Raw genomic sequence first — 24,789 nt, 5'->3', positions numbered from 1 at the left:
ATAATTAATGTATTTTATTATTATTTTGTTTTTGTTTTTAATTTTCATCAACTTGTCAGTCGTTTTTTGCCTGTGTCCCCCTTGTTGTAGATACATATTAAAAACAAATAAAATGACTTCACTCCTTTTGCCATGAACATGAATTGTCTTTTTTTCCTTTTTTGCAGCTTTACATAGCGTTAAATCCCACACGAAAACAAATTCTTGTGGGTTTTAACTGGAAAAGAAGATTGATTCATGTTTGCAGAAAGCTGTTGTCATGAAATTCATTGTCTCTGGAGTTTAAGAGGTTCATCAGCGCTCCTCTGATTTATTCAGGCTTTGCTGAATAAGGATGTGATGACCTGCTTCTTTCACTGTAACAGCTGGCAGGACGAGCAGGAGGAGCAGCCGGGGAAGTGGTGGAGGATGCGAGGGCGAGTGGAGGCAGTAATGTGGCTCTCGCTGATCCTTTGAAAGGCGGTCCAGGGGGCGAGGAGCTAGGTGGAGGAGAGAGAGACACAATAGTTCTGCTTTTGGAAAGTGAACATTTCCCCGGCGCCTGTAGGGGAGAGTGTGATTGGTTTAAAGGAGGGAGGTGAAGCGGAGGGGGGACCACCGTGACGGAGGGTAAGGTGTTCCTGCGGCGCTGCAAGTGAATGGAAGGGCAAGCAGGGAGCTTCTCACCCCAGACTGAGCATCTTGGGGTCACACAGCCCGGGTGGACACTGCTGCTCGGCCTGAAATGAGAACAGCTCATCTCAGTGAGCGAGAGGACCGACTGAGAAGCCCTCAGAGTCAGAGAGAGACCCTTGCAGCAGCAGCTGTTGGAATTCTCTCCTCCTTCTGCGTTACTTTGAATCATGCCTTCTCTACCTTCCCCAACTCTTGATTGAGGGAAATGTATCTTCTCCTCCTCTCCTCCCTTCTCCTTCAGACTCCTCTTCTTCATGCCGTCCTCGTGATCTCTGTTCAGACGGGCCAGGTTGTGACTGGCCGGCCAAGGCTCGGATGATTTCACCTGAGTGGGAGCTGGAGTCCTACTGGAATGGCTCAGTGGACTTAACTCACAGGAGGGGTGTCTTCTGATGCTGTTGCTGCTATATTGGCCTAATGAAAGTAAATGAGATGGTCTGAGTAAAAAAAAAAAATCAGACATATTGGCCTCATCTGGTTTCATAGATCAGTCTGATCTTGATTGATTGATTATCAATGGCATGGCAATAAAAATATATGCTTTGCTGCCTTAAAATGCTACCTAAAGGCAGCATATGTAAAATAAAAAGTAGGAGTCCGAGCACTGAACCCTGTGGAACACCATGAATACCTATAGTGTCAGTCTTTATTCGCATAATGAATTGGATCCAGTAAACTCGACTACATGTGTGTTTTTAAAACAGACATGAATTGTCTGTCCAAGTATTCTGGATGGTATTACTGTAAAATCTGGTACTACTGTAAGAAGTTTTGGAGCAATCTTTTTAGTGACATTGAGTCTTGCATTTCATGCATTTCTTACTTCAAGACTGACTACTGAAGTGTTGTCCCAACAGAGCACTTCACTTTCACACCGCAGGCTAACTTGTGCTTCCTACAGTTTCCTACAGTTTCCTACAGTAGAATAGGAGGTGGCATCTTCAGTTATCAGGCCTGTTTCTTGTGGAGCGAGCTGCCTCTCCACCTGTCGGGAGGACACGCCCTTCAAATGCAGACGAGCCAATTGTCCAGGGACTCGGACATCTGTAACTTTGAGCTCAATAGAAACATAGATCAATAGAAAGTGATTATACTGTAATTCAACTGAATTGGACCGTAGTTGATTGGATTTCACCTTGTTTACTTTCACTGCAAAGTGCCTTAACACAGCATGACTCCTGATGCACTTGCACTATGCAAGTAAACTCAGTTGAATGCAGTTCGTACCCAGTGCAGCCAATAATCTCCAATCCACAGCAACTGTATCATCTTTCTGGAAAGAAATTGTCCTTGGTCCCCGACCGTGCAAGACGCATACCTGCTCTGCTGTGGTCACAACATGTTTTCATCTTCTCTGGTCAAGATTGAATGCAGGGATTTCAACCAACCAGCATTTATTGTCACATGGTGGGGACATAATGAACTAAAGAACCTAAGCCATGCAAACAATAAGAGGTTCCTCAGATATACAATAAACATTTACAATGAAAAAAACTAAGCGTGACTCACGTCTTACTCTGAAGTCGAAGACGTTTTCTCCCTCAGGGGAGTTTGGTGAGCCCGCCTTGAGGACAATATCAGATGGGGACGTGCAGGACAGTGGTGGGTTGTCCAGCGAAGGGGGAACGTTCAAGTAACGCCTGGTCACTGGGTCTCCATTCGAAGCCGTCTCTGTGGCCAGGATGATGACGTCACAACCCCTGGCCCGGCAGGCATCCATTAACACCTGAGGGGGGTGAATGCTGGTGAGGTACTGGTTCAATCCCACCTTGTATACGTCCTTAAGTCCGAGAGATCTTCAGTAACTGTGCCTGCTAACAGTTTTGGGCATGATCTTTGAGAGAGATTATGTATTCTTTCCAAATTTCCGAGGGCAACATTTAAAGCTAGGGTCTGCGATCTTGAGTTTTTTTTTTTTAAAAGACACCTACTCCCCACACAAACTCCCTCCCCCCTGTGCTCTCTCACATGAAGCTCCCGCCTCCGACACCCCCCCTCTGGTACGGGAGCCAGTCCTTCGTGTTGCCGTACTTTGGGAGGCGGGGAGTAGGGTGAGGACTGTCCAATCACCAGTGTTGGGACTAACGTATTATTTAGTAACGCGTTACAGTAACGCTGTTAGTTTTGCGGTAACTAATACTCTAACGCATTACTTTTTATATTCAGTAACGCAGTTACTGTTACCAAATGATGCGTTACTCCGTTATTTCTGGCTAGAGTGAAGCTTTTTTTCCCCGCACGAGGAGACCGGAGGAAACGTTGTGGGTGTGTGTGCGTTCAAAAACATGACGGTCATGAGCCAAGAGAAGGCGAGTTTTGCAACGTGGAGATATTGTCATTACAGCAATCCCTCGCTTTTCGCAGGGGTTACGTTCCAAAAAGAACCCGTGATAAGTGAAATTCTTTTTACAATTATTATAGAGGGCTTCAAATTGCGGAGATCAGCACCGCCTCGCACGTATTCCACTGCTCTTCTGCGCCGCTGCATCCCGACTCTGTAGTGTCTTTTTCTCCTAGAGCCCGCAGTGTAGGTTTTTTCGGGAGAAGAACATAGTTATGGGTCGTTTTGTCGCTCTTTTTTCTTCTGGGCAAAAAGATTCTTATAAACCGACATGCGACATGGATTATATTTGAGACTGTAATGAACGATTCATCAAAGAGTCCCGTTCCTGAGCTGCTGCTGAAGCTCATTGGCCGTTCTCAGCTTGTTGCCAAGCGACCAACATTATTGATACAGGAAGTGAAGAAGCGGGGAGACTGTTTAGCCAATCAGAATGCAGAACACAAGGCACAATGCAAATCCATACAGTACCTGCTGAAATGAAGACTAGAGGGGCATTAATGGCAGCATTTAAAAAAATGTTTTTATTTAAAGTAACTAAATAGATACTTTTCATAGTAACATATTACTTTTTGGTCTAAGTAACTGAGTTACTAACTGAGTTACTTTTTTAATGAAGTAACTAGTAACGGTAACTAGTTACTATTTTTCAGTAACTAGCACAACACAGCCAATCACTGACATTCAAGCAGATTGACCAATAGGCGCCATTCGGGCCGAATGGCGCCTATTGGTTGAGTTCTTTGCAGGATTACAGCAGATCTTTTTGCTAATCATATTTCATAGGTAACACTAACACATAACAACCTTATAAATGATTTTGATAAAAATGTACAATATGTAAAATCGTAGACCCTAGCTTTAATAAAACTGTCAATTTAGAATAACACGTGTTCAAAGAGGTGAACTTTGCTTGATCATTTCTTTTTTAGCCCCTGTCTCACCTTCACTGTGGACTGGTGCTCTGCGTTGATGGCGTAGACCAAAGCCGAAGCTCCAGAGCAGTCCTCCAAACTGGGGTCCCCTCCAGCAGCTAAGAGGGCGGATACCACCTGCACTCCCGCTCCATTCCTACAGGCGTACATCAGAGCGGTGCAGCCAGCCTGGTCCTGCGCGTTAGGGTCTGCCTGATTAGTACAAAACATGTGACCAGACTCAGAGAGTGGTCACAAGTAGCATTGCTACATAGAGTGGCTTTAAGCACACTAATATCAATCAGATTGTCTTATATCATGATTCTTTAGTGAGAAAACACTCATAAATATGTTTCATAACAAACGTATACTTCAGAGTACTCAGTATTGTGCTGTAGTGTTCCCAAATATTCCAGAATATAATGGTAAGTGGGTGGGGGGCTTATGCCAAGAGCTTGTTTTTTCAGGTACTAATAGTAGAGCCTACATCTCTCATCTGTTTTTTTTGTGCATCAAAATACACTTAAATCAATAAGTGGTTGAGCAAGCACTTCAAGGCAGATGGTATTTAAGTGCTTTTTCAGCTGACACGGTATTTGTCCCTGCAGGCTGACCTTGTTCTGAAGCAGGTATGTGATGAGTTTTACAGCGTCAGGCCCGGCGGGCTCCGTCCTCAGGGCCTTGCAGGCGGCCAGCAGGGCCGTCTCTCCTCTGGGGTTGCGTCCGTTCACCTGAGCTCCACCTTCCAGCAGCAGGCGGACCAGGCGGAGCTTTCCTGAGGAGGCTGCGCCGACGAGAGGGCTGCCGTCTGACAGGGGGTCCCCCATCTCCTGGGAGGCAAAGGAGAGCTTTACTGGGTTGACATCAGAAGAAGGGCTGTGATGCCCCAGTTGTGTCTTTTACCTACTATTTACCTCTCGATGGTATTCTGCTTAATGTTGCTTCAAGTTTTACCAACCAACACACTTTACGTGAAGTCATGAGACAAATTTGGAGACAAATGCCAGCCGGTTTCACTTAGATCAGTGTCTCCCAACCTGGGGTCCGGGCCCCCCCTGGGGGGGCACCTGAGATCTCTGGGGGGGGCGCGAAACTTTGTCTGCTTTGAGGATATGCAGTTGTACAAATTATATCTGCACATGTTAAATAAATAAAAAATCATAATAACACACCTAATGGAATACTGTAATCCAAGTCTGTATAAACCCACGTAGTATTTTAAAATGACCAAAATATATGTGATTCCTCTTGGTATATGTGAAATATAAGTGATTTAGCAGGATAAAAACTTAATAAATTATTATTATATCATTATTCAACATTTAATCATACTACTACTCCGACAGGTTGTTAAAGGAAAAAGAGAAATTTTTCAGTAATTATTTTATGTCCTTGCAATTATTTTCTGTGCGTATTTTATACATTAGTGACACAAAATGAGACAATGTCATATGTATACAGGGTAAACCAAAGAGAAATGTATCACAAAAACATAATTAATGTAAATTTTTTTTCAATTAAAGATTTTTAACGAATCACTTTACACTTTTGGTGCTAGTACGTACGGGTCGGGGGGCCCGGCTGGTCTTAGACACAAGTAGGGGGAGCTCCAAGGAAAAAAGGTTGGGAACCACTGATCTAGAGAGTAAATACAGGTCAGAAATGGTTTATAAAAATGAATGAGGGCATTATACTGTATCCATGTCAGAATCAGTGCACATGCCACCCTTTGATGTTACCTTCCAGGGGCTATGTACATGTTCCTCCTCTACATGAAAAGTAAATCAGTAAAAAAATCAGTAAATATAGCTACAAGAAACTGTGAGGGGAAGAAAAAGATCCCATTTATCTCAATCCTTTAATACACTTACCTTGGTTTTTGGAGGAAGTGCCACCTCGTCGCTGACCTGCAGCAAACTGAAGAGCAGAGAGCGAGAGCCTCCCCTCTCTATCGCCTCCATCCCCATCTGCCCTCTCCTTTCCTGCTGGAAATAAATCATTTCAAGTCACAAACCATTTTCAGGACAAAATGTCACCTGTTGCAAATACAGCACTACAAAGAGCCAGCGGCGCTTTGATATGAGTCAGCTTTGAACAGCTCTCATCTGCCTTGTGACCACCATCTGTGTTCAAACACAGGCAGGGGGAGATGGATGAAACGCACAAGGCACAGAGTCGCACGCAAACCTGCTGCAGCTCGTTCGGGCTTCGACATTTTAATGCACTTGATGCCTTTTGTGTTTTTTTTCTGGCTTTTTAATGTCCTTTGTTCTCTGCTAAGCATTAAGCAATTGTCATTTTGCATGGATACATTTGATTTGTGGAAGAAACCGAGGAGGAGGGATTCAAGAGTCTCTGTTAGTGGTTCCAAAATATTTTAGCAATCCTGTAATACTTGATGTACTGTACATTCAAGTCAAACAGCAATTAGAGCAAACGCGATCAGCACGTGGCACAGCAGGAATCAACCGTACAGTTTCTGCTCTTCATCGTTGAAAAATTACCTTTAGTTCTATGTTGGATCACATGTTTGTTTGTTGGTTTGTTTATTGAGATCCCCATTAGCTGCAGCAGAAACTGAAGCTATTCTTCAAAATAATGCAATAAAAAAGAAAACAAATAGAGAAAAGAACTTAAAAAAAATACAGAATAAGAGCAAGTCTTATGTTGATCTTGAGCAGGCCGACAGATAAAGAAAAGAATAAAATTAAAAAAACTCCACGATTTAGCAATTCAGGAAAAATAGGGGTGCACCGGATCTTGTAACATGAAGATTTGTAATATGCAGGAATAGACTCTATTCAGGAATCTTTGACTTCCAATGAAAGGAACCCATTTTTAAGACCTAATTAGATCAATATCCAATTTTTAGGGCTATCGTCAAACCAAAAGCTGAAAGAACAGAACCATATCAAGTTGTGGTGAGCTCTTATTTCTTACTCTTACTTTCCAGTTGGACTTATTCTGACCGATTTTGCGTGCTACAATTAAAAAAACCTTTATACATTTAGAACATTTGCAACAAGCCAGCGGCCTCTCTTAAATTGCTTCTTAAATCATAGTTTTATCAAGAGCCTTTCAGGATTTAACTTGATTTAAATTTTTACAATTTACAAGAACACCGTCCCGTAATTTTGTACCTGTATTTAAATAATTGTTAATTGTGTCAATGATATTTCACTTCATTCCTACTGACTTTATTGATTCTATTTTATTGATCTAGATCATTATTATCATCTATCTCTCCTTTATCGATATGACCCTTTTATTCAAATTCAGGTTCACAGCTCTCTTAAGACCATTTAAATCAGTTATTCTGACATGGAGGGTTTTGGACTGCACAGGGAGAATTTACAAACTCCAAAGACTGATGCTGGGAGTCAATCCAGGAGATTCTCCAACTCCATTTATGACATCATTGTTGTTATTAATCTGTGTCCTTCCTCTGTGTTTCTGTTCTGCTGTTCTTGTTGCTGTTCCCTCCTCTTTTCTGTCCTCTCAACCCACAACCGGCTGAGCCCGGTTCTGCCAGAGGTTTCATCCTGTTAAAGGGGGGGTTTTCCTTTCCACAGTCGCCGTGTGCTTGCTCAGGACGGGAGGTTGTATTGAAGTGTAACGAAGAGCTCTTCATTACTATTGACTGATGGCTTTGGCCTTGTAAATATGGCAACTGGATCTGTGTAATGTCATTTTTTTAAACATTTCATTAAGCACTCTAATAATGGAACATGGCACTTTCATTGAAATGGCTAATTAAAGGAGCATGAGGCAAGAATAAGAAATGAGACTCATAAGCGCCACGACGACCAACTGGGTTCCTGCAGCCAACAGCGAAGCCGGCACAGGAGCGCGTGTGTAATCTCATGTGATTTTCAAATCAAGCTCTAAATATGACTTACAATGTTATCTTACCTGGTCAGTAGGAAATGAGCCATGTCAGTATCTGTTTTCAGTCCCAATTCAAGTTGAAGCTGCCTCCATGACTCAAACGCGTATCCAATGTTTACTCCTGCGCCGCCGAGAACGTGCATGCAGCGTCATGTGATGTCACATCCGCAGGACAGCACGGGAAATTCCGGTCCAGAATTGCAGCACATTTTGCAGCACACAGCCTGTTCAAGGCAACGGAGAGATACACTAGAGGGCTCATTCTTTTGGGTTTGGAACGCTTCATCTGACCTTATTAGTAGAAAACTTAAAACGTATACGCATTTTTTTCATAAATCCTGCCTCATGCTCCTTTAATGTTATCCTATACACAAATTCAACAGCACTATTGTCAATTATTAACCCTTGAATTAACACAGTAATGTCATCTCACTTTCACCCTCAGGTAAAGCAGATCATCCATTACTGCCCCTGGCAGAAGACAACACACATCACAATTGTTTAAACTGTTCAATCTTCATTCAATAAATATTTTTGTGCAAATATGCCCTGTGCAAACTCTGCCAGTAAAGTGCTATTCCAATGAAAGTGCCATGTGCCATTATTAGAGTGCTTAATGACATGTTTTAAAAAGTGACATTACACAGACTCAGTTGCCATATTTCCAAGGCCAAAGCCATCACTCAATAGTAACAAAGAGCTCTTTGTTACATGAAGAAAAGTCAAATATGTTGGTTTCCTTAGATAGGCAATTTATTTTAATGGCTTTGTATTAATGTGGATAATTTGGAATGAGTTGAATTGTATTTTGTGAAGTACTTTGAATCTAGGTTGATAAGTTGAATCAGTTAATTTTCTTTTAAACTATACAAGTCAAGTCAAGGCAAGGCAAGGGAAGGGAAGGCAAGTTTATTTGTATAGCACAATTCAACACAAGGCAATTCAAAGTGCTTTACATTAACATTAAAAGCAGCAAGACACAATTAAACATCCATCCATCCATCCATCCATCCATCCATCCATCCATCCATCCATCCATCCATCCATCCATCCATCCATCCATCCATCCATCCATCCATCATCTATACCCGCTGTATCCTCTGCGGGGTCACGGGGGTCTGCTGGAGCCAATCCCAGCTCATCACAGGTGAGAGGCAGGGGTTCACCTGGACACGTCACCAGTCCATCGCAGGGCCACATATAGAGACAAACAACCAGACACACTCACACTCACACCTACGGGCAATTCAGAATCACCAATTAACCTAGCATGCATGTTTTTGGACTGTGGGAGGAAGCCGGAGTACCTGGAGGGAGAAAATGCAAACTCCCCACAGAAAGACCCTGCCGGGCCGGATTTAAAGGAGCTGACAGTTGGAGCAGACCTCAGGTCTACAGGAAGTTTGTTCCACCGGTGAGGAGCAGAATAACTGAACGCTGCCTCACCTTGCTTGGTTCTGGTTCTTGGGAACCACAACAAACCAGATCCAGATGAACCTCAGGGGTCTGGGAGCTTCATAGGAACTAACAGATCAACCATGTATTTTGGTCCAAGACCATTCAGTGCTTTGTAGACCAGTATTAAGATTTTAAAGCAAGTGATCCCCCACTTTACCTCTTATAAAAGACTAAATAAAGAAATAAAGACTATTTATTAGTGAGAGGGGAATTTATTTTTTATTTTTTTTTACTTTATTAGCAAATCTTGCTATACAAACACCAACAAGGTATACAATAGTGTGGAACAGCACATACTGTACAATGATGGAGTAAATTATAAAAATATCTAGTATGAATAAGAAGTCATAATATAGATAATGAAGGTAACAGTCATAATAATAATAATAATAATAATAATAATAATAATAATAATAATAATAATAATAATAATAATAAAGATGAGTAAGTAAATACATAGAGAATAAAATAAATACGTAAATAAATAAAACAGGAGAATAAAACAGGTATGAGTAATATAATCAGATGCATAGAAAAACAATAAGGAAAGGTCAAGACAGTTATAGATAAAATGTTAGTCAGGGAAAAAATTTTCATAGTTGATTAAAAATATATTGCTTTTTTTGTTGTTTATCAAATAAAGAGATTTGATGAGTGAATTTAATTCTAGTAGAAAAGGGGCAAATTTAGGAGTAGCACCAGCACATTTTTGTTTTTGAATAAATTTTTTTAGCGTAAATAATGATAAGAGTGAGTGAGAGGGGAAATCAACAGGAAGAGACAGTAGAAGTTACGTAAGACGTACGTAAGGGTTCTCTCGGAGCCTCCGGACCAATCAGAGCCGCTCTGAGTTCAACCGTGATGACGTAACGATGACGTCATGCCATATAGTCCCGAGCAGCGCGCGGCGAAGCGGCAGCCGAGCGCAGCGGCGGAGCGGAGCGGGTCTGTGTTCGCCTGATTTACACCGGGCTGTCTCGGCTCGCAATAGAGCCTGGGTCGCGGCGCGATGCTGGGGCTGAAGGAGGACCGGTGTTACGGGCTGTCCAACGGAGAACCGAGCCCCGGCGGCAACGTCTCCGTTTTCCACGTTAAACTCACTGACAGCGCGGCAAGAGCCATCGGCGCCTTTCACCACGGCAAGGTGGGTCGCTCTCTCTCCGCTAATCCCCCGCATCCGCGGGAAAATGTGTCAAGTTGTAATTAATAGCAAACTAAAACACGGGCTTAGAAGGAGGGGAGCTTGGTGCTTTGTTTTTTTTTTTTTTTGGCCGAAGTTCGGCAGCTCCGTCCGCGGCTGTTGCTTCCCTGCGAGCCCGCCGGAGCTGCTGGATGGGAATACAGGCTGATTTATGGTTCCGCGTTACACCGACGCAGAGTCTACGGCGTACGGTGCGCGTCGCCGCGTAACTTACGCCGTAGGCTACGCCGTAGGCTCTGCGTCGATTTAACGCGGAACCATAATTCAGGCTTACGTGTTGCATAATAGACACAGAAAAGCTTCCTGGCGTTATGAAGCCTGTGACAAGCTGCTGGCCAAGTCCCTACAAGCTGCTGGCAAGTATTAGGAATGCTAATCGGTGTCGGAGTCGAGGAGGGAAGAAAGGGAGGAAAAAAGGGAGAAAGGGGGGAAAGGCTTGTGGGGGTGAAGCGCTGGTAGTTGGACTGATTTTGGAGAAACTGACCCCCCCCATCATTATGGAAAAAGTGAGGGAGTTTCAATGTACCAGCTCAAGCCCAGACAGATGTAAATAGTCAGTTTTACATTTGACCCAGTCGATCACAAATGAATCAGAGGCTGCAGGAAGTCTGAGCGTGTTCACTTCCTCAATTCACTAATTCCTCGTAATACTGACAGGAAACTCCCAAGTGAGCAATTTTTCTGTCACCTCCTTTCTGATGAAAAGTGAAAAAAAAACAGCCCCAAATCTTCTGATCTGGTCTGGTTTGCAGCTACGCATACACAGCTATGAGGAGACAACAATGTGGGGGGTGATGGTCAACACAAAGAGGATGCAAATAAAAAGGCTCTCTAGTTGTAGTTTATTTTATATTTTTAAGTGGGTCTATTGAGACCACTTTTGGCCTGATCACAAATCGTCATGGTGCAGTCCCCTCCCCCCTTGCCCTCATCAACAGGTGGACTTGCAAATCTTCTCCCATGAAAAGGTCAGTTAGATTCTAGTCGTCGCATACTTTCCGTCCCTGCTGCAAACGTGTCACTTTGCCCCGTCATCTCTCTCCATTTCGCTGCAGGCTGATTCACCCCCTGTGATAGATGATGGGCTTTTATGTCAGTGCATTTTTGAAGGCGATCTGGCTTGTGCGTGAGCATGTGCAACAACCTCAGCCAGAGATGCCGTGAAAATCAAAGCAAATTTATTCAGATGGCATGAGATGTGCAGGTGTCAGGACGGAGCAGCGCACCTGTCAATGCGGAGCTGTGCCATAGAATAACTGCTCCATGGGGTTATGGGAGGGGTAAATACGCCCGTAAGTGAGAAAGCAAGCATGTTTAGAGTTCTCAACAATAGGGGGTACTGAGGTTATGGGGGGGTCAGGTTTTAACCATCCACAGTATAACTTTTTAAAACAGTATGCTGCGGATTTCAGCATTTTAGGGGGGGTGCAACCAAAAAATGATCCCTCCTAAAAACCTGGCACCTGCATCACCCTTGCAACAGGATGATGTGTTAAATAAATTGAAGTTATTCAAGTCTTGAGTGGTTATTCATGATCAGAAGACTCGTAAATGCTTTCTTTTGTAATGGTTATCCCGTCTTCAAATGCAGACTAGGAGTGCTGATTACAATTTTACTGGCCGGATCTGATTCTCTTACAGGAGTGACCTGCTAATACTATATTTGGCCAGTTAAGCTTTTATGTATTAGGACTGAACATTAAGTAATCAGCAACGAAAGATGGCAGAGCCGGCAGGCTGTGTGCTCTACTAGCTTTATTTTTAGCCTCTTAGACTTTGTTAGCCTCATAACGCTGAGCATGCTTAGCGGGGTGATGCTGTTTTAAGTGTTGGATTAACTTGCCCCAAATGTTTCGGTGGTTGTTGCTTCACAAGTTATTTTTGCCCTTTTAATAGGTTGTACAAATTGATCTCTTTGCTGTTCTGTCCTGTACACGATTGCATTTCTCAGTATTACGTTAGATTTATTTATTTTTTTAAAACAATTTGAAGCTTATAAGATGATGCATCTTGCGTCTTAGACTAGCAGCGGATGTAACCCCCCCCTTCACATATAAAAAAAGAAAGTGTGTGTGTATGTTAGGGCTGTTCGATTAATCGATTTTAAATCGTAATCGCGATTATGTAATTAGAACGATGTTAAAACGTGAAAATCGTAAAATCGATTTTTCACTTTTTTTATTTTTTTTTTTTTATTTTTTTTTTTATTCCTTGTCTGCACACATATTAATGATTGATACCATATTAATGATTGATGGAAATACCTCTTTAATAGGCTCTTTAGTGTAGGAGGGGGGCAAATGTTCAATAAAAAAACAGCATATTTGAAATAATTTCTTTGCCTTTTGTCAATTCACAAAATAATCGTAATCGGATTTTGAGAGAAAAAAATCGAGATTTTATTTTTGGGCAAAATCGAACAGCCCTAGTGTATGTATATGTGTGTGTACACACACACACACACACACACACACACACACACACACACACACACACACACACACACACACCTTAGGTTCTTACCAACATGGTATTAACCATTAATATATATGCAGACAAGGTAAAAAAAAAAGTTTTCCTGAGGTCACCCAATATTGGTCGGGGGCCATTTGGACCAAAACTGTCTGATTTGTGATCACCGGCTGACTGAGGACCTTTCCTAAACAAAATGTTGGTAGTTCTCAGATCCGAACCCACCCACTTTAACTCACTGACACAGAGGCTAAAGAGGAGCCGACATAAAGACCAAAATACAAAGGTAACATGGGAATGATGAGGTTATCAGCTCTTACCTCAGACGCACTGGAAAAACAAAACCAAAAAACTTAGTTACCTTAGTTAACTTTGGTGGTTGTTGGTCACATGTTAGCAGCATTCACATTAACACAGTGAATATAGTTCCATTTGATTTGATGGCACCAAAACCCCCACGTGGCACGCTTGCTGACAACAGCAAACATCAAAGTTGCGTAACTGTGGGGGATCCATTATTTCAACATTTACTGGCTCACTTTTTTCCACTTTTCCCTCCAATAATAATTGCTCATTTCATCCCCGTTAACATTCCATCGATTTGCAAATTGCGATGATGTGAGTCGTAACAGCCTCTCTTTCTCTTTTAGGGCTTGTCGTCACGTCCTACCATCTGCTTTAGTGGAAATCAAGGGGTAAGGAGGACTCACTGCTGACAGTCATTCATTCATGTTATTTCACAGATTTTGTTGGTGGTACAAGCGTTGGAGCTCAAACCTTATCTTTGTTCTTCCTATTGTCTCGTGTTCTAGAGAATCAGCGTTCCTTGTTCAGAGAACAGAGATGAAGTGAGGATTTTCACCTTTGGCGTAACAAACGTTGCCCGTAACAATCCACATGGAAGCTTTGACTGCGTCAGACAGCGCATTACTGGGTAAAATACCACACATTTGAATTAAAAATACAAATATAGCCTTCACCTTTTCACCACAGGTGTGCTTTTGCTATGCTGCCACAGGGTCTGTTGTCCTAAACAAGAAAAAGCATTTATAAGCAGTTTATGCTGGTGGATTTGAAATGAACAGGCTGTCAGTGTGAGTAAATCATGCTACGTATAATGTGTTTAACTGCTAAAAAAAAAAAAACATGTTTTCTGACCGAACAGGCTACAGAAGACTGAATAATTAGAAAAATGTGAAAAGTTGAGAAACATTTTGAGAGTAAAAATCTGCTAACTTTTGGTACGTTTACATCTTTTCCCGAGCTGTTCCCAAAATATAATTGAGAACACAGCTAACTAAACAACTACATGTCAAAAATAGTTTTTATTTGGAGCAGAAATGTAGGAGGAGTCCTGAAATCTCTGTCGGATCACTGTCTGTACTGGCTGTCCTCCTTCCTCCTCTCAGCGCTAATGAAGAGCTGTCATGTCTTGGGGTGATTCAGAAGAAGATGACAGTCAACGCCACAGATGACTCGTACGATAAGGCTCGTCAGAGCATGGCCCAAGCTGAGGAGGAGATGCGCAGACGAGGGGCCATTGTGATCAAAAATGGAGGACGCTTCCAGAGTAAGAAGTACAACTAACACGGTTATACAACAAACTCCAGCAAAAGGAAAAATCCTGGCCTAAAGACAATTTTGTGCTCTGCTGGCTGCTAATAGCCAGAAAACACAGTCAGCCATGTTGCATTGGTTGCCTTGGCAACATGTGTAGTAACCGAACATTGGTTTGCTTTGTTTTTCTTTCTTTTATTATCTGCAGGCTTTGTGTGCATTTTTTTATGCTCATGATAATCCAAAGGGTACACATACATGTACACCTTACAAACGTAATTGTAAAAAAAAAAAGAGTAATTAATATGCTTTTTTTTTTTTTTCCTTTTTCTTCGTGTCACTGCTGATGTTGCACTTCAAACCATAAAACCACTTCCTTTTTCAGTAGATGTCAGCCAGCATCATTTTCTCTCTCTGTCATTGCACAAATGAGCACATAAACACTGGTGTAGTTAGTTATGCATGTAAGTTTTGATGAGTCTACCAGTCGAGAGGAAGCCTGGAGGAAAAAAAAACTCTTACTCACAACGAGGTTGTGCAATTTTGTGGGGTTTTTCTTTTCTTAAATTAGATGGCATGCTTTTGCTTACTGAGTTGTGTTTCTTTGAAACCTGATGTGGATTTCTGATGGGGTGAAATGAGGTTGTCTTTCTTCTTTTTCTTTGTTTTCTCATACCAAAACTGTACTGGTGGAGAAAGTCAGAGGAGAAAGCCCCGTTCTCCTCGCATTTCCCATTAACATACATTCACAGTATTGTAAGGAAACTGAGCACTGCTGCTTAAAGGGGACCTATTATGGCATCTAATACCTATTTTAAACAGGCCTTGAATGTCTTAAAAACAAGCTTTTTATTGTTTTTGCTAAATAAATTAGAAATTCAGCCTCTAAACCATGTCTTTATCTTCCCATTCTCTAACCTAATTTTCTATGCAGGATTCTGAGTGGGCGGGGCTATGATAATGAGGCTCTGTGCTGATTGGCTGCCTGAATGCGATACGCGATACACCGCTACGGAAAAATGGCGGAAGCTCCGGCCGGCGGAGTTACCGTGTCATAACTGCATGCGATGCGAGTGAGCGTCGGCGACAAAATCAATTCCATTGCTTTATTTTCTATTGGACTGGCCGCAGCGACGCGGCGCGCCGTTTTGAGCTGAAAATTTGTCGGATGCCCTGCTTCTATTTTCTTCCTGTTGCTCGCATTGAAAGCCGGTTGAAAGCGCTGTAGGAAACGGTCACGGATGGGGAACGGCTGATCCAGTTATTTGAAATGAGAAGTTATCTCTATGATTCCTCCTCATTTCACTACAAAAACCTCAATAAAGTGGCAGCTGCTGGAGGGAGATGGACAGAGAGCGTCCAATGTCACGCAGTGTTACGATAGTCGGACGCTCGCATGCAGTTACACGGTTTTATAGTTGTGGGCGTGGTTTGCATTTTGGTTCCGTAACGAAAATCAGCAGAATCTTATTGGCTCGTAGAAGTCACATGACACTGGACGGCTCATCCGGGCGGCTGTACAGACACTGCAGAATTTGGTTGCTTTCCTCCTTTTCTGAGTCGGCAGGCTGAGGGGAGACCACTTTATATATGTTAAACCAAGAGAAAATCTGTTTTTCATAATAGGTCCCCTTTAAAGTTACCATTGATTGAACTCTGTTTTTGAAGGTGGTTTTGGGTTTGTGCGATGTGAGTTAGATTTTTATATTTTTTTCTCCTTTCTTTTCTCTCGCAGGCAAGAAGGTTACAGTGAGAGCTCCAGCGCCCGCGCTGGCTAAGCTGGCCAAACCCAAACACTCATCTCACTCTCCCCTTAGCAACATTAAGTTGGGGATGTCAAAGCCAAAAAAGGGGCCGTTTCCGTCGACCAGGTGCAGACAGAGCGGGGCTGATGTGCTAGAGAAGCCTCTCAGGGAGAGAGTAACGCACTTGCTGGCGCTGAGACCCTACAAGAGGCCCGAGTTGATCCTGAGGCTGCAGAGAGACGGACTCGCCGAGGCGGACAAAGATGTTCTGGACTCAGTTCTCATGGAGGCAATTCTGATTTAATGTTGTTTCTTTTTTTCTTTTTTTTTCGTTTTTAATCTAAAGTTTAGAAAGTTTGAGGGTGTGTTCAGACTTATATTTTGGCAGAAATGAGTCTTTATTCACGTCACCGTCACACTTTGCTCAGCACACTGACATTTATTCCCCCACATCTTTCAATAATATCAACAGCTGCCTGATAAAATGTGAGGTCAAACCTCGACAGGACAGCTTCCCAGGCATTTACAATAACAAATGTTTTCCTTTGGGGAAAATTCCCGAGTAATAAAGTGTTTTCGGGATAAATCTGAATGTATAAAAGAGGTACAAACACTGACTAAAGCTGCTGTTTAAAACTGTTAAGGTCAACCCGACGCAGATGTTTGGTACTTGTGCATGTCTTGACTTAAGCTGTTTTGTGTTTGTATGTCCCTTAACTACGTTTACACGTAGTCTTTTCATATCAGACTTGGGCAGCTTTACTATGGAACTAACTGGGATGTCAGTTGATGGGTCTTTTTCTTAAATAGCTGACCGCAGTCTGAATTGTCTTTTGCAATTCAGTGCAACTTTGATGTGGCGCTTGGTCCACGTTAGTCATTGTCATGTGCATGAAAAAGAGTGCAGGAAATGGCAAAAACAGACATGTAGGACAGTGATGACAGAGGGTGTAGCTTTTTCCTCCCAGCCATACTTGCAACGTTATTTCAACTCTCCTCCTCGATGTCATGCTGTGAAACAAACTGCCCCGACAACGAAAATCCATCAAGCCAGACATCCAATATTTCCATTCCTGCTACCACACAACTCTTCTGTCAACGCGGTTTCCTGCCACGTTCGTCCGCAGCGTGCTGTGCAAAGACGTCAAGATGCTCAGTGGGTCAAATCAGGACCGCGAGGAGTCTGATATACGCCACATTTTAAGAATAATGTGGGACAATAAAGCTGTCTAGTGTGAACACACCCTTGGACACGCACAGATTAAGGGACCCTGAATGAATGAATGGAGGTGACTGAGCTGTCTCTCCCGCCCCGCTGTGTCCGCAGGTTGGCCAGCTCAGCGCCAGAGACAGCACATTTCTCCTGAAGGATGGTCTGTACAAGGAGCTGCGCAAGGACTGGCCCGGATACTCCTCGGGGGACCAGCAGCTTCTCAAACGCATCCTTGTCAGGTAACGCAGGTCAAAACAGTTTCTTGCCATGAAAATGTCTGTGTGGTCCACAGCCCACAAATATCCAGCAAACTTCAATAAACCTCTTGAAAACCACAAAATAAAGATGTAATTTGGTCAGTTTTTCTAAACATTTATTCCATATAAAGCGTTAGATCTGTTTTTCCATGGGTCCTCTACGGTGGCCGAGACCCGCCATTGCTGAAAATAAAAGTAACGCTGCAAACAAAAAGAATCGCAGCTGCAAATATAAAGAAACCCCGCTGCAAATAAAATAAAAAACCAACGCAAATAAAAAAAGCCACAATGGAAGTGAATTACCGGGGACTATTTTTGCCGATGCACCGGTGTTGCACATTAAAAATTACACGTAGCGATGTTGAATGCTAACTTTTTCACTTATTTTCTCGTTCGTTGTTCTTCTTATTCCTCACTCTTCTTATTTCTTCCTTTTCACTTATTTTCTCGTTCGTTCTTCTTATTCCTCACTCTTCTTATTTCTTCCTTTTCACTTACGTCCTCTTCTTCTTCTCCTCTCACGTAAAAAACATCGGTGCATCGGCTAAAATAGTCCCCGGTAATTCACTTACGTTGTGGCTTTTTATATGCGTCGTTTTTTTTTTATTTGCAGCGGCGTTTCTTTATATTTGCAGTGTTTCTTTAATTTTCAGCAATGGCGGGTCTCGGCCACCGTAGTCCTCAGCAACCAGCTACAAGATGTGCACATGTACTTTAATGCATCATAATTCGGAAAATGTTGAATTTTTAATTAGCGCTTTGATTAAAAGTCTGTCACAGATCACCTGTGCAGGGGATAGTTTCATTAGTCGCTTCCCTAACGAGCACCAACGTCAAACCTTCCTCCAGATCACGCTCGGTGCCAAAGCAAGAAGCATGGCCGCTTTCTGACTTTCTGACCTTATTCAAAGTTCAACACGTCACTGAAACTAAAAGTCAGCGACGGGTACGACGCCCCACTTTTATTTAGTCGGTTGCTTAAAACCTGTATGTAACAGCTGTTAGACAACAGGAAGGTGGTTTTAGCGTGCAACGCCGGCTGCGGTTGACAGGGAGGCAGTCGTCGTGTTTTTCAAAACTATATTGAGCCGAAACACACCTTTGGGATCTTCGTGGGCTGTTTGACCAAAAGGGCAGAGAAACGGAGCGCTGCATCGGGTGACCTCACCTGAGGACTTAAAATACCAGGAAAAGCAGCTAAGAAGCGCCCGTGAGAATAACACAAGTTCACCAATTCTTAAACTGTTGTTTTTCAGAGCGGTTTCAGAGTTTCATGCAGTTTTTTTCCACAATTATTACATCAAGTCCCTATTCGTCACTAAATCAATATTTACCATCAGTGTACACACAAGTTAACATGAAAGCACATCAGATTCTTCATAATTGATTAGAAGTAAGACATGAATATTACATTTATCTTGGGTATGTTATAGTAAAAGATGCAAGACAGACTTCAAATGTGAAATTATGCACAAAAACAGTTTATTATATATTACTATTTATAAAAAAAAAAAAAAAAAAAAAAAAAAACAACCCCAATTTTGCATCATTATGAATATTTTTGATGATAGTGCAGATGTTTTAGAAATTCATGTGTTAACAAGATCAAAGCACTCAAACTCAAGCCGTCCTGCAGCCGTGTGAGCAGGTTGGAGTTTGAAGCCGCTGGTTGAGCTTCTGAGGTTTTGCTGCTCAGCCTTGTGGTGGTTTTTGTTTCAAGTGCTTTTGATGAGACAGGAAATCACCTTGCCAGTGGCTGCCGTGAATGAAATCAAGAGTTTCTTTGTAGAGATGGAGGGACCTTTTTATAGAAGGTTACACACAATATCATTGGCTGGTTACCAGGCAACAGTGTAAGGAAGTTGTGAAACTGAGGAGATTTTCATCGCCACTGATCTGTCGTGTGTGACACTTCCGCCAAAGAAAAGTTGGAAAAGTGAACTGCACAATGCTCTGAAGCTGAAGTAAACGAGACATGATGAGGATTACGTAACAGTCGTGGCAGTGGAGGGACCAGAGACGGAAGGAGAAGATAAACCGGAGCGGTTTTTATGTCGACTGTATGATCCACATCAGTCTGGCTTTAGGGCCACTCAACTGAAACTGCTCTTCCGTCAGTTACTGAGTCTCTACGGGCCGCCAGATCTGCTGGTCTATCCTCAGTCCTCATACTGCTTGACCTGTCTGCTGCCTTTTACACGGTCAACCACCACATCCTCCCCTCCCCACTCTCAAAGCTTGGCATTTCGGGATCTGTCCTTTTGTGGTTTGTCTTACCTCACAGGAAGATCCTTCAGAGTATCATGGCAGGGACGAGTGTCCAGATCGCATGAGTTGGCAACAGGGGTGCCTAGGGCTGGGCGATATGGACCAAAAGTCATATCTCGATATTTTCTAGCTGAATGGCGATACTCGATATATATCGATATTTTTTCTGGGCCATGATTGGGGTTTCCCCCCAAGCATTATAGCATTTCTGTTAGCTTAATTTTTTTCTGAGGCAAACCCTTAAAAAAACAGTCAGTTTTAATACAAAGCCTCGTGCCAAATGTCACACAGGTACCTTTATTAACAGAGGTCTGCACAATATCAAAATGTATAAAACAAATGAAATAAAAATAAACTGCCTGCATATATAGAATAAAAATGCTTCTTGAATAAAATAAAACAAATATCCCTTTCCTGCATAACAATTAAATTAAAATACACTGTGCAATTAATACAATGTAGACAGTAACAGGCAGACTTTTCCACTGAGGTTGACAGTTGTGCAAATAACAAAACATTTGTGCAAATCTCAAATAAAACATTCAACTCAATTTTTCACAAAATAAGCTATATCAAAATCATAAAATTTTTTATTTATTTATTTTTTCGATATAAACGATATTGTCTCGTACCATATTGAGTTTGAAAATATATCGATATATATTAAAATCTCGATATATCGCCCAGCCCTAGGTGCCCAAGCGATGGTATGATGGCGTCTTTTAAGACGTAGCTTTCTTGTATAAAGGGACTGTTGTGTTGGGCGGGAAGTGAACAAAAATAAATAAACTTTTCTAGCACTGGAATGGCAGCACGTGTCTAACTGGACTCTCAGCAGTCTGACCAGCACTTTTCCAGCTGGACCCTCCTGTGTGATTTCTTGCTTGTGCTGTTCTCTCAGATGCAAGTCGCTTTGGATAAAAGCGTCTGCTAAATGACTTTCCTGTGCTCCCTTTGCAGGAGGCTGTTTGAGCCGCAACCGAACCTCCTCACTGTCCCTGAGGCCCAGGTCAGCCCGCTGCGAGACACGCCCAACTCCTCCCCAGCACACCGTCCCAAACTCTGCGCACCCGAGGAATACACCGACCCCCTGGCCAGCAAGAAGCCGAGGATATCCCACCTGTCGGGCAAAAGCGGCAGTAAAAAGTCTAGATTTCGTCCATCGGAGCAGTCGGACCATAAAGACGCAGACGTGGGAGCAGACCCGGGGCGGTGGGGCTCTCTTGATGCGAGCAAACTGTTAGACTCCCTGTCGGCAGTCTGTCAACAGGATGCAGAACTGGTTAAAAGGCTAAACCCAACTGATGCCGCTCAAGAGGGGCCTAAAGACCCGGAAGACCCCACGCCTAACTGTGACCCCCACCCATCTCCACCCAGAGCACCGAGTCTCAACAGACGCACAGCCAAGCGGAAGAAGAGCAAGCACAAGCGCAGGGATCTGGTGAGAGAACAGTTTTTTGGACTGACAGTTTCCCACTTTTTCTTGTGTCGTGCTTTTCATTGTTGAGCTGTTTTTTTTGTTTTCTTTTTTCATGAAGGAGGAGGATGGGTGGAGAGACAGGAAAGAGAGAAGAAAAGAACACGGCTCAAAAGATCCAGACAGCAAAGACTCTCTGGACGGCAGAGGTAAGCGCTGACGGCTCTCAGCTTTTTTGAGCTGAAGACGGACGTTTTCTGAAACTCTCAATCTTCTGACGTCTTTCTTTCTGTCTGTTTTTCAGAAACAGGTGAAATGCTGTTTGACTCGACCGTGGCTGAAGAGGACAATGACGCTGCAGACTATTTATTGTAAGCAGGGTTGATTTTACTGTGGTACTTGTAGTTTCAACAGTTCAACCCACATTTAAAGATGTTTTTATGGCTTTGAATGTCTTTCTGGGGGGTTATTACAGTAAAACCGAGGTGGAGGCTTTCAGTTGGGCTGATATGGGCTCAGATGATGCGCAGCATCGGTGACCCTGAGATGTCTGTCAAAGATTATTTTGTCCTTTTTTTTAACCATTATGTTCTCTTTGTTGTCTCTGCACAGGACGTACAGCACGATTTGCAGCCAACACCAGAGGCAGAGCTACAAACAAGACTTCAACAAGGAGTACAACGAGTACAGGGACCTGCACGCGCGCATCGACGGCATGACGCGGCAGTTCATGGAGCTGGACGCGCAGCTCAAACAGCTTCACCACGACTCGCATAAATACAAGGTAGATGAAAAGAAACGCTCGAAGGAAATAAAGCTTCTCCACTGAGCGTTTGAATAGAAATTAAGTATGCTTTTGCACCCTCTGCTGTAGGTTGGCATCTTCCAGGGGGGAGGGGTTGGTAGCTGGATTTCCCTCATCTGTCAATATGGGCTAATTATAATCTGTCAATGTGGAAAATGTAAAATTTCCATCAATTAGCTAATTGTTTCATGACTCTGCATTTATTTAATTAATTATTCATTTATTTTATGCTAGATTGGCTTTAGTTATTGTGCCACAATGTAGCAAGGCTTCATTCAGCTCTAAATTATCAACAGGCATCTTTTTAAGTATTGACGTAGATAGTTGTTGTAAATCTTCTGCTCCGAGTAAGTTTGACTCCATCCTGATATTTTGATGTCAAAAGCAGAATTTAAAGTATATTGAGTGACTTTCCCCTGTGCAGTTTGTTCTGTACTTCACTTATCATTCAAGAATGACATTACAACGTTTAACAAAGTTCACTGACATTTTCAATGTTTTTTTTTTTTGGGGCAGACGGTTCATAATAAAATTCTTCAGGAATACCGCAAAATTAAAAAGGTAACTCAACAACGTTCCTGCTCACACACTGTTGCACTTGATGCCATCATTTTATCAAGCTGTGCAGTAATCCAGCTTTTATTGATTTGTGTGTTTATTGTTTTTCCCTCTTTTAGTCCAACCCCAACTACAACAAGGACAAGATCCGCTGTGAATACCTTCACAAGAAACTGGCCCACATTAAGAAACTCATCTCCCAGTTCGACCAGCAGCAGCTCGGCGTGGACCGGTCCTGTCCCAAGTGAAGAGCCCGACTCCAGCGAGTTTGGCAAAGACGAGAAACAACCGGAAGCTTGTAGTCTTCCTGGCTGAATGTGTTCAGGAGAGCCGCTGTAGTCGTCGGGAAGGCTGGGAGGCTTTTCTGGAGCGAGGCGCCGGCGTGTCGTCGGCAGCCGGCGTGAGGTGTTTTCTTCACTGAATCACTGTTACTACAGAAACAGGATCACTGGTGCTGATGCTGAGTAACGAAGGTCCTGACGCTCCTAAAACTGGAGACACAGATGAGAGCCTGAAAGCATTTGTAGATTCCATCACACGTTTCACAACTTTTTATAAAGAAAATCCATCCGAGTGTTTGCCTCTGTTCTGTTGGCCGTCTTAGTGTTTATAAACCGGAAGCATGAGAAAACTGCTGTGTACATACTCCATGAGTGTTTTTGAAGGTTCCTCGTGCTGGCAGCAGGAACACTGGCGTGTCCTGTGAAGACTTCCGTCCCTCAGTGTTGTCTGGGCTTGGTGAGACCGGCGGGTGTTGTTGAGGTCTGTTGGTGTTGGATCTCAGGGGGTTCTCCTCCGTCACCGTCCACTGACACAGAAAACCATGCTCCTGAGAATGTACAGTCATGAGTTTCAGTAAAACTGTAAATTAAAACGGGTTCCATCTGATCAATGGAACAATTTTGCAAAGTCGTTGTTACTGTTGGCTGAGATGTTTAAAAAAAAAAAAAAAAAAGTTGTGAACAAAGGTGCATGCTGTGTATTTTTGCAGAATGCATGATAAATAAATTAAAAACTTTAGTTTACAATAAAAACCTTTTCTATTGATTTTGTCCCCATTTTTCTGGTTTCCACTGTTGCTTCTCTTTCAGGTTATTGATAGATGTGTTACAGCACGTTTATGTTTCCAAGGACTGATGGGTTTAATGAAACTACAGTACGTATTTATTCCATAATCACATATTCTGTTTTGATATTTTTTTTTTGTTAGGTGAGTCGATATTTCATCAAGCTTTGCTAAAAACATCTCTTCTACCTAACGGGTACGCAGCGTGCAGCGAGAGTGTGTCAGTTTAATATCTCTTAAATCTTGTATGAAATGTCAGGTGTTGAGTTTGTTTCACCACACGGTGCTGATTTTTAAACGGGCTAGATATTTTTATATTGAGCGTCTTTCCTGGAAACTCGAGTCGCCTTTTCCTCGTCTCTTACTAGATTAAAGCCAGGCTACCAACTCCCAAATGATGTTCTTCACCCACAGTTGTTCAGGTCACATTTCTCTGATTTATGTCTAGAAAGTCGTGTATGCTCTGGATTACTCTCACGCTGGGGGTTTCCTCGTCTGCAGAGCTCCAGGACACTTCCAACCAGCTTCTAATCTTGGTATATTCACAGGCGTTCGTGTCGCAGTCTGTAAATGTCCCCCACCACTGCCCGAGCTCCATATCATCACTCTCCCACCTCCATGCTTCCCTGTTCCGCTCATATTCCTGATCCTTAGCCAGATTCATTTGAAACCTGCTGAAATCTATCTGAGATGGAACAAATGTAATTTGATGTTTGGCCAAAGATTTTGCGTCTTTACAGTGAGCTGAAAATGAGTATTTTAAACTGTGAGTTTAGGTTATTCTGCATCTTCAGAGCAAATTTTGCTGAACAAAAACTGTGACTATTGATCTTGTCACTGCATGGAAAAAGGGTCATGTCGGAATTATCGATATCGCCTCTGAACACGTGACCTGAAACACTGAGCTCATTGCATATGAATTCATCTCAGACAGAGAGACATCTGAAACAAGGC

At 42.7% G+C, this 24,789-nt stretch overlaps 2 protein-coding genes across 4 annotated transcripts; one reads left to right on the top strand and one right to left on the bottom strand.

The window, feature by feature from the left end:
* Positions 1 to 310: 310 nt before the first annotated feature.
* On the bottom strand, positions 311 to 5,897 carry LOC133462126 (ankyrin repeat domain-containing protein 34B). The gene is made up of 5 exons (XM_061743269.1): positions 5,802 to 5,897; positions 4,545 to 4,760; positions 3,961 to 4,143; positions 2,181 to 2,401; positions 311 to 1,076 (listed from the first exon to the last, which is right to left on the bottom strand). Exons 1-5 carry the CDS (start codon positions 5,895 to 5,897, stop codon positions 311 to 313), a joined length of 1,482 nt encoding a protein of 493 aa, XP_061599253.1.
* A 4,278-nt stretch (positions 5,898 to 10,175) lies between these two features.
* Positions 10,176 to 24,570, top strand: LOC133462941 (RNA polymerase II elongation factor ELL-like). 3 transcript variants are annotated; one of them, XR_009784291.1, is made up of 13 exons: positions 10,176 to 10,420; positions 13,600 to 13,644; positions 13,762 to 13,883; positions 14,359 to 14,519; positions 16,242 to 16,540; positions 17,579 to 17,703; positions 20,950 to 21,430; positions 21,528 to 21,615; positions 21,711 to 21,777; positions 22,019 to 22,190; positions 22,728 to 22,772; positions 22,889 to 23,359; positions 23,435 to 24,569. XR_009784291.1 is itself a non-coding variant. In XM_061744478.1 (12 exons), exons 1-12 carry the CDS (start codon positions 10,286 to 10,288, stop codon positions 23,015 to 23,017), a joined length of 1,869 nt encoding a protein of 622 aa, XP_061600462.1. In that variant the 5' UTR covers positions 10,176 to 10,285; the 3' UTR covers positions 23,018 to 24,569. The 3 variants fall into 3 exon arrangements, 2 of the variants coding, with proteins under 2 accessions (XP_061600462.1, XP_061600463.1); XM_061744478.1 differs by having other exon boundaries at positions 22,889 to 24,569; XM_061744479.1 differs by lacking the exons at positions 10,176 to 10,420; positions 13,600 to 13,644 and having other exon boundaries at positions 13,763 to 13,883; positions 14,396 to 14,519; positions 22,889 to 24,570.
* The last annotated feature ends 219 nt before the right edge of the window (positions 24,571 to 24,789 follow it).

Source organism: Cololabis saira, chromosome 16, assembly GCF_033807715.1.
Source record: "Cololabis saira isolate AMF1-May2022 chromosome 16, fColSai1.1, whole genome shotgun sequence".
In the NCBI taxonomy this organism is placed as follows: Eukaryota; Metazoa; Chordata; class Actinopteri; order Beloniformes; family Belonidae; genus Cololabis; species Cololabis saira.
The sequence above is the reverse complement of the archived record's forward strand: the minus strand, read 5'-3'. Positions and strand labels throughout refer to the sequence as shown.